Here is a 10,000-nt window from a genome sequence, read left to right on the forward strand (position 1 = left end):
ACGATGATGTTCATGCGACAGAGCCGAAAGCTCCAGGACAGCTCCCACATGGAGGTCGTGGTGAGAATGTTTCATCCATCTGTTTTTAATTGAATCTGTTCGAAATGTAAACATGATTGATACCAGAAAATAAAGATCAAATCTCTGTGATTCAGGTGAAAGTGGTCCTTTAGTCTCTAGACCAGGTCCACACTAATCTGGATCAATCTTTAAACTGGTTTCATGTGATTTCAAGACTCTTGGATGAGATCAATGGTCCTACAGAACCCCTTAAAAGGACTCGTGTGAAACACCAGACACGACAATAAGATAATTAGTTGATTCATTGGGTCGACGGACAGATTGCAGGTGTGTCATTTACACCTTTTCAACATCTGTAAACGTCCAGCTGTCTTCCTGCTTCTATCGAATATATTTTCTCCTGATCTCAGATTAATCCTCGACCTCTTACGGGGTCCCGACCCTCAGGTTGGGGAACCACCTACAGAACCAGGACACGGTGAATCCACTACAGTCTGCATGAACTGAACTGATCTTCTGGATCACCTTCTTCTGGACCACCTGCACCGAGCTTCCGGTCTGCTTGGCGACCTGCTGGGCGACACTCTTGAGCTGCTGGGAAGCGTTGTTCTGGCTGGTGGACTTTAAGTTCTGCTGGTTCACACCGTGCTGGGGGACCTGGACCTTCTGTTTGGGGACGTGGACCTGCTGCTGAGACTTGGTGACCTGTGGGGTGGGAAAAAAAACTAATTTAGTAGTACAGAGTGAGTCCTGTAACACTGAAATAAGGAACATTGAGAGAAGTCTGTCTCTGTAGTATGTATCGTCTGTGCAGAGAAGACTCTGTCGTCGCACAGAGTGCAGTCTGCAGGAGGACGACATGAGAGTGAAGCCTCTCTACAGCTGAGCACAGGGTGGGGGGGCAGGATGAGTTCACACTAAAACATCTGGTCAACAGGTTCGAACTGCCCACAGACACCTCCTCTCATCTCACCTGAGCCTTGTCACACGAACACGACGGTTTCTGACTAACCTGAACATTCTGATTAACTGCACCCACATTCACTGACTTCCTCTCATGAAGCAAAGGCAGAAACACCCCATGTGGTCTTGTTACCATTCAGCTGGGTTAGTGAGTGAGGCCCATAAGCTCAGTCACAGCGAGGAGGGTTGTAGCCGACCCCTCACCCTGGACATGAACTGTTGGAGCCCCTTCCATCTGCCAGGAGGCTGAGGTCCATCAGGACCAAGGCCTCCATCAGGACCAAGGCCTCCATCAGGACCACGGCCTCCATCAGGACCACGGCCTCCATCAGGACCATGGCCTCCATCAGGACCAAGGCCTCCATCAGGACCATGGCCTCCATCAGGACCATGGCCTCCATCAGGACCAAGACCTCCATCAGGACCACGGCCTCCATCAGGCCCACGGCCTCCATCAGGCCCACGGCCTCCATCAGGACCACGGCCTCCATCAGGACCACGGCCTCCATCAGGACCACGGCCTCCATCAGGACCACGGCCTCCATCAGGACCACGGCCTCCATCAGGACCAAGACCTCCATCAGGACCATGGCCTCCATCAGGACCATGGCCTCCATCAGGATCACGGCCTCCATCAGGACCACGGCCTCCATCAGGACCACGGCCTCCATCAGGACCACGGCCTCCATCAGGACCAAGGCCTCCATCAGGACCAAGGCCTCCATCAGGACCATGGCCTCCATCAGGACCATGGCCTCCATCAGGACCATGGCCTCCATCAGGACCATGGCCTCCATCAGGACCAAGACCTCCATCAGGACCACGGCCTCCATCAGGCCCACGGCCTCCATCAGGCCCACGGCCTCCATCAGGACCACGGCCTCCATCAGGACCACGGCCTCCATCAGGACCACGGCCTCCATCAGGACCACGACCTCCATCAGGACCACGGCCTCCATCAGGACCAAGACCTCCATCAGGACCATGGCCTCCATCAGGACCATGGCCTCCATCAGGATCAAGGCCTCCATCAGGACCATGGCCTCCATCAGGACCATGGCCTCCATCAGGACCAAGGCCTCCATCAGGACCAAGACCTCCATCAGGACCACGGCCTCCATCAGGCCCACGGCCTCCATCAGGACCACGGCCTCCATCAGGACCACGGCCTCCATCAGGACCACGGCCTCCATCAGGACCAAGGCCTCCATCAGGACCAAGGCCTCCATCAGGACCAAGGCCTCCCACCACGTCAACAGTTTCTTCAGTCTTCAGTCGGGCTCGTCAACAAAGACCAGGACCCCCTGACTCTGTCATCCCCAGGACGGTGTCCACCGGTCACTCCGCTGCACATCTCTTCTATGTTTCTATGTTTCTATGTTTCTGTTTAAACACACTTAACACTTTACATTCACTGACATCTCACTTGTTTAAAGTGCTGTTATCTGTTTGTTTGTGCACTGTATTTTATTGTACATTTTGATGTTTCTGTGTTGAATGGTATGAACTATCCACCAGGTCGCATTCCTTGTATGTGCACCACACTTTGGCAATAAACGGTTCTGGTTCTGAAGAGTACTAGTAGGGAACATTTCCCACCACACTCACCTTACTGATCATAGTCACCATTTGATCAATCACAGGTATATATTCATAAATACATTCTCCATCACACCTGGTTGATGACCTGCTGCAGCTGGCTCGGGTCCAGCAAGGTCGTGTTGTTGTGGACCGGGATGGTTTTGATCAGCTGGCTCTGCTGGAGCAGCTGTGCGGCCTCGGAGTCTGAGACCTGGACGACCTGGTGCTGTTTGGTGAGCTGGTCCAGCAGAGCCCGCTGCTCCTCTGCAGACAGCCCGGAGCCCTCCAGCAGGCTGCCGTCCGGTTGCACGTAGATGATGGTGGTGGTGTCGAGGCTGGTGAAGTCTGTGCCCACCAGGATGCTCTGTTCTTCGGTGCAGCTCTGCAACAACGAACCGCTGTCCTCCTCGTTGTCCGCCATTTTGGCTGGCGAGGCTAACAAATTCTGTTAGCTTAGCTCAGTCTTAGCTCCCAGTCAGGTGGTCAATCGATACCACCGATATATATGTCTCGTTGTAAAACGTGTGTGCGCCGTTGAATAAGAAGGACAACATGGACGTTAGCGGTGAAACGAGCAGCTGCTCACGGCTAGCTAACGGTTACTTCAGGACTAGCTTACTTTAGTCAGTCAGCAGCACGCGGGAGCGCGGAACTCCCGGACTGGATTCAGCACCGGGCCGGACTCTCTGAGTTTCAACGTTAAACACTTCAGAACCAGCTTTAGTGGCCATGTATGTTTGTATTCATGTTTAAACAATTATATGTAATTATTATTATATATTCAGTATAGTGCGAACAAGAGACACAGTAAAAACAACATCAAACAAGTAAATAAGTAATACAACAGTAAAGAATATTAAATAAGTAAAACAAATCCACAATAACTAAAATATAACTAAAAATATTATATATACAGACAGAATAATTGTTTGTAATTGCACAGTGTGATGAATCAACATACACATTATTAGAGACTCCGAGTTCAAAGGACAATAATTACACATACTAAATGATAGAAATGTTATTGTCTCATCTCTAATCATCTTAACTAACCTGTCCTCTTCATAGTTTCAATTAAGTAGCAAAGCTCAATACTTGGATCTAGTTTCCAGGTTTTCCAACCAGCAGCCACTGAGTTTCCGCTTCCGGTCGTCCATTTATTTATTAAAATTGTCCTGAGATGAAGATAATAACTAACATATCAGAGTATTTTAGTATTTTATTGTTTCATTATTTTAGTGGTATTAAAACACATAAATACATAAAGACGTAGAGATGAAAGGTGCAGTACCGCGGTCTGTCGGCGGGGGGCGTGGTTTGTTGACAGCAGCTCAGGATCAGATCAATATGGAGGCTGTCAGACAGACAGGGCGATTGTCAGACAGACAGACGTCCTGAACATATTGGTCAGTAAGTGGAACATCTGGAATCCTCCAGCTCTCAGTAAAGGACTCTCAGTCTTCTTCTTCCTCATGCTAACTGTTAGCCTGCCTGCTAGCATTGAAAGGTAACCTGACGGTTGCGTCAAACCAAACTACATTCAACATTACGTTCATTTAATATTTATCTCAAGGTGGGACGAGAACAATGACTGTAAAAGCCAAGTTTAAGGTGTCTTAGCCTTCTTTAAGTTACTGTGTTTAATTCGGCATATGTCAACTTGATCAAAAACCGGGTTTAAATGACGTGAATTTAAATTTCAATGATCTATTTACGTTCGTTTCCGCCCTCCAGAGAAACTCCAGAAAGGGACAAACTGCAGATAATTCACAAGACTTCGCTTTTATTTTTTTGTAGAATGCTTATGTTGTTATCTTGAATGAATCCCAACGAGACTTAATGCTGTATGTCGTCAGATGAGGAGACGGGGGAACAGGAAAATTATGCTTTTTTGAATGGAGTTTGGTTCAGAGTTCATGGCGTCACACCAAACTTCTATTTAACCTGTCTCTCATGACGTCAGCTGCAAAACATGACATAAGACCTTTTACAATTCGGTATATGTCAGTTAGATCTGAGCTGTTGTTGAGGTGAGACCAGGACAGGAAGTGAAAGATTAAACCTGTGTTGTTTTTAATTAATTAAATTTTCAGGACCAGTTCCGTCCACTTCGGCAAAAAAATGGCAGCCCCCTCCTCCTCTATCCTGAGAGAGTTCTGCCCGCTCTACTACCTGCTGAATGCGATCCCAGCGAAGGTAGGGAACCAGGAAGTGACCCAGACCAGAGTGCTGATGCCGACCATGCTGATGCTCCTCTCTCTCCCTGCAGGTGCAGCGCGGGTTCAGGTCCGTCCTGGTCTACCTGACGGCTCTGGACAGCAGCAGTGACTTCCTGGCGGTGGGCAGCAGCACCGGCATGCTCTACCTGTACTGTCGTCGCCGAGCACACATGAACAAGTACAGCCTGGAGGTCAGAGCTCTTCTTCTTCTTCTTCTTCTTCTTCTTCTTCTTCTTCTTCTGTGGTGCTCAGTCTGGTTTTACAGGAGGTCCAGCAGGGGGCCCTGGTCTAGTGGGGCTCTTCAAGGAGACACACCTGTCCTCAGTAGAGCTGACACTTGTTTTTTAAATTCAAACATTTGTTGCAGTCTCTAATCACAGCAGAGGGTTTGAAGGGTTTTCAAACCAGTGGAGCAACGTCTGCTGTACAACCAGAAACCAGTGGAGCAACGTCTGCTGTACAACCAGAAACCAGTGGAGCAACGTCTGCTGTACTACCAGAAACCAGTGGAGCAACATCTACAGTACAACCAGAAACCAGTGGAGCAACGTCTGCTGTACTACCAGAAACCAGTGGAGCAACATCTACAGTACAACCAGAAACCAGTGGAGCAACGTCTGCTGTACAACCAGAAACCAGTGGAGCAACGTCTACAGTACAACCAGAAACCAGTGGAGCAACGTCTGCTGTACAACCAGAAACCAGTGGAGCAACGTCTGCTGTACTACCAGAAACCAGTGGAGCAACGTCTACAGTACAACCAGAAACCAGTGGAGCAACGTCTGCTGTACTACCAGAAACCAGTGGAGCAACGTCTACAGTACAACCAGAAACCAGTGGAGCAACGTCTGCTGTACTACCAGAAACCAGTGGAGCAACGTCTGCTGTACAACCAGAAACCAGTGGAGCAACATCTACAGTACAACCAGAAACCAGTGGAGCAACGTCTACAGTACAACCAGAAACCAGTGGAGCAACGTCTACAGTACAACCAGAAACCAGTGGAGCAACGTCTACAGTACAACCAGAAACCAGTGGAGCAACGTCTGCTGTACAACCAGAAACCAGTGGAGCAACGTCTACAGTACAACCAGAAACCAGTGGAGCAACGTCTACAGTACAACCAGAAACCAGTGGAGCAACGTCTACAGTACAACCAGAAACCAGTGGCGCAACGTCTACAGTACAACCAGAAACCAGTGGAGCAACGTCTGCTGTACTACCAGAAACCAGTGGAGCAACGTCTGCTGTACTACCAGAAACCAGTGGAGCAACGTCTACAGTACAACCAGAAACCAGTGGAGCAACGTCTACAGTACAACCAGAAACCAGTGGAGCAACATCTACAGTACAACCAGAAACCAGTGGAGCAACGTCTACAGTACAACCAGAAACCAGTGGAGCAACGTCTGCTGTACAACCAGAAACCAGTGGAGCAACGTCTACAGTACAACCAGAAACCAGTGGAGCAACGTCTACAGTACAACCAGAAACCAGTGGAGCAATGTCTACAGTACAACCAGAAACCAGTGGAGCAACGTCTACAGTACAACCAGAAACCAGTGGAGCAACGTCTGCTGTACTACCAGAAACCAGTGGAGCAACGTCTGCTGTACTACCAGAAACCAGTGGAGCAACGTCTACAGTACAACCAGAAACCAGTGGAGCAAAGTCTGCTGTACTACCAGAAACCAGTGGAGCAACGTCTACAGTACAACCAGAAACCAGTGGAGCAACATCTACAGTACAACCAGAAACCAGTGGAGCAAAGTCTGCTGTACTACCAGAAACCAGTGGAGCAACGTCTGCTGTACTACCAGAAACCAGTGGAGCAACATCTACAGTACAACCAGAAACCAGTGGAGCAACATCTACAGTACAACCAGAAACCAGTGGAGCAACGTCTTTGAGCAACGTGACTTTAAGCGAGCTATTTCAGTTTAAAGAGACAGAGATTAACACTGTGTGTGTGTGTGTGTCTGTAACAGGGGAAGAGTGATGCGATCACAGCTGTGAAGCTGCTCAGCTGTTTTGATGATCTGGTTGCCGTGGGAACAGCATCAGGTCGAGTTGCAGTTTTCCAGCTGGTGTCTCCACTTCCTGGTCGGAACAAACAGGTGAGAAGTTCGACAGTTGTGTTATAACTCTACCAGAGAGAGAGACAGGCAGATAACACACCTCTCTCTCTCTCTCTCTCTCTCTCTCTCTCTCTCTCTGTCTCTCTCTCTCTCTCTGTCTCTCTCTCTCTCTCTCTCTCTCTCTCTCTCTCTCTCTCTCTCTCTCTCTCTCTCTCTGGAGTTGGAACACACCTCTCTCTCTCTCTCTCTCTCTCTCTCTCTCTCTCTGGAGTTGGAACACACCTCTCTCTCTCTCTCTCTCTCTCTCTCTCTCTCTCTCTCTCTCTCTCTCTCTCTCTCTCTCTGGAGTTGGAACACACCGCTCTCTCGCTATCTCTCTCTCTCGCTATCTCTCTCTCTCTCTCTCTCTGTCTCTCTCTCTCTCTCTCTCTCTCTGGAGTTGGAACACACCTCTCTCTCGCTCTCTCTCTCTCTCTCTCTCTCTCTCTCTCTCTCTCTCTCTGGAGTTGGAACACACCTCTCTCTCTCTTTGTCTCTAGCTGAGGCGGTTCGATGTGGTCGGCCTTCATAAAGGCTCGGTAACGACTCTGGCGTGGAGCACCAACGGGATGAAACTGTTCTCAGGAGACGATAAAGGACGAGTTGTGTTTTCCTCTCTGGACCTGGACCAGGTGAACCACAACAACACTACCAGTTATCGTACATTCATCATTTCGTTTATGTAATGAGAAAGGAAAGAGTAGTTTATTAATCACGTGTGTGTGTGTGTTGCGTGTGTTGTGTGTGTGTTGCGTGTTGTGTGCGTGTGTTGCGCGTTGCGTGTGTGTATCTGTGCAGGGTGTGTGTAAACCTGTGCTGCTGCTGGAGGAGTCCTCAGGTGTGGTCCAGATGGAGTACAGTCACCAGGTGCTGCTGATCTCAACACAGCACAGATCTCTGCTTTACTGCACTCAGAAACAGGAAGTCCAGCAGCTGGGCACCAAACCACGCAAGAGGTAGACATGTGATGTACATCCCATAATACAAGGACACAACATGTCCACAGTAGACGTTCTATTAGAGACTTTACAGTGTTCCTGTCCACAGTAGACGTTCTATTAGACTTTACAGTGTTCCTGTCCACAGTAGACGTTCTATTAGAGACTTTACAGTGTTCCTGTCCACAGTAGACGTTCTATTAGAGACTTTACAGTGTTCCTGTCCACAGTAGACGTTCTATTAGACTTTACAGTGTTCCTGTCCACAGTAGACGTTCTATTAGAGACTTTACAGTGTTCCTGTCCACAGTAGACGTTCTATTAGAGACTTTACAGTGTTCCTGTCCACAGTAGACGTTCTATTAGACTTTACAGTGTTCCTGTCCACAGTAGACGTTCTATTAGAGACTTTACAGTGTTCCTGTCCACAGTAGACGTTCTATTAGAGACTTTACAGTGTTCCTGTCCACAGTAGACGTTCTATTAGAGACTTTACAGTGTTCCTGTCCACAGTAGACGTTCTGTTAGACTTTACAGTGTTCCTGTCCACAGTAGACGTTCTATTAGAGACTTTACAGTGTTCCTGTCCACAGTAGACGTTCTATTAGACTTTACAGTGTTCCTGTCCACAGTAGACGTTCTATTAGAGACTTTACAGTGTTCCTGTCCACAGTAGACGTTCTGTTAGACTTTACAGTGTTCCTGTCCACAGTAGACGTTCTATTAGAGACTTTACAGTGTTCCTGTCCACAGTAGACGTTCTATTAGAGACTTTACAGTGTTCCTGTCCACAGTAGACGTTCTGTTAGACTTTACAGTGTTCCTGTCCACAGTAGACATTCTATTAGAGACTTTACAGTGTTCCTGTCCACAGTAGACGTTCTGTTAGACTTTACAGTGTTCCTGTCCACAGTAGACGTTCTATTAGACTTTACAGTGTTCATGTCCACAGTAGACGTTCTATTAGACTTTACAGTGTTCATGTCCACAGTAGACGTTCTATTAGAGACTTTACAGTGTTCCTGTCCACAGTAGACATTCTATTAGAGACTTTACAGTGTTCCTGTCCACAGTAGATGTTCTATTAGACTTTACAGTGTTCATGTCAACAGTAGACGTTCTATTAGAGACTTTACAGTGTTCCTGTCCACAGTAGACGTTCTATTAGACTTTACAGTGTTCATGTCCACAGTAGACGTTCTATTAGACTTTACAGTGTTCATGTCAACAGTAGACATTCTATTAGACTTTACAGTGTTCATGTCCACAGTAGACGTTCTATTAGACTTTACAGTGTTCATGTCAACAGTAGACGTTCTATTAGAGACTTTTCAGTGTTCATGTCCACAGTAGACGTTCTATTAGACTTTACAGTGTTCATGTCCACAGTAGACGTTCTATTAGACTTTACAGTGTTCACGTCAACAGTAGACGTTCTATTAGAGACTTTACAGTGTTCCTGTCCACAGTAGACGTTCTATTAGAGACTTTACAGTGTTCATGTCCACAGTAGACGTTCTATTAGAGACTTTACAGTGTTCCTGTCCACAGTAGACGTTCTATTAGAGACTTTACAGTGTTCATGTCCACAGTAGACGTTCTATTAGAGACTTTACAGTGTTCCTGTCCACAGTAGACGTTCTATTAGAGACTTTACAGTGTTCATGTCCACAGTAGACGTTCTATTAGACTTTACAGTGTTCATGTCCACAGTAGACGTTCTATTAGACTTTACAGTGTTCATGTCCACAGTAGACATTCTATTAGAGACTTTACAGTGTTCCTGTCCACAGTAGACGTTCTATTAGAGACCTTACAGTGTTCCTGTCCACAGTAGATGTTCTATTAGAGACTTTACTGTGTTCATGTCCACAGTAGACGTTCTATTAGACTTTACAGTGTTCATGTCCACAGTAGACGTTCTATTAGAGACTTTACAGTGTTCCTGTCCACAGTAGATGTTCTATTAGAGACTTTACAGTGTTCCTGTCCACAGCAGACGTTCTATTAGACTTTACAGTGTTCATGTCCACAGTAGACGTTCTATTAGAGACTTTACAGTGTTCCTGTCCACAGTAGATGTTCTATTAGAGACTTTACAGTGTTCATGTCCACAGTAGACGTTCTATGAGAGACTTTACAGTGTTCCTGTCCACAGTAG

General features: G+C 47.3%; 2 protein-coding genes across 4 annotated transcripts in view; one reads left to right on the plus strand and one right to left on the minus strand.

The window, feature by feature from the left end:
• znf839 (zinc finger protein 839) overlaps positions 1-3,184 on the minus strand; it is a 9,645-nt gene extending 6,461 nt beyond the window's left edge. For all 3 annotated transcript variants that reach the window (XR_013772719.1, XM_079287194.1, XM_079287193.1), the window contains exons 1-2: positions 2,660-3,184; positions 547-726 (exon numbers count right to left, since the gene is read on the minus strand). Coding sequence is in view for 2 of the 3 variants with exons in the window: in XM_079287194.1 (XP_079143320.1) it covers positions 547-726; positions 2,660-2,986 (507 nt within the window). In the remaining variant the exon portion in view is untranslated. The remainder of the gene's footprint in view (positions 1-546; positions 727-2,659) is intronic.
• An 841-nt stretch (positions 3,185-4,025) lies between these two features.
• tecpr2 (tectonin beta-propeller repeat containing 2) overlaps positions 4,026-10,000 on the plus strand; it is a 25,156-nt gene continuing 19,181 nt past the window's right edge. Inside the window, exons 1-6 of the mRNA XM_079286520.1 lie at positions 4,026-4,072; positions 4,659-4,761; positions 4,835-4,975; positions 6,773-6,901; positions 7,402-7,533; positions 7,700-7,857. Of these exons, the coding sequence (XP_079142646.1) occupies positions 4,038-4,072; positions 4,659-4,761; positions 4,835-4,975; positions 6,773-6,901; positions 7,402-7,533; positions 7,700-7,857 (698 nt within the window). The 5' untranslated portion in view covers positions 4,026-4,037. The remainder of the gene's footprint in view (positions 4,073-4,658; positions 4,762-4,834; positions 4,976-6,772; positions 6,902-7,401; positions 7,534-7,699; positions 7,858-10,000) is intronic.

This window comes from Melanostigma gelatinosum (genome assembly GCF_949748355.1).
Source record: "Melanostigma gelatinosum genome assembly, chromosome: 16".
NCBI lineage: Eukaryota > Metazoa > Chordata > Actinopteri > Perciformes > Zoarcidae > Melanostigma > Melanostigma gelatinosum.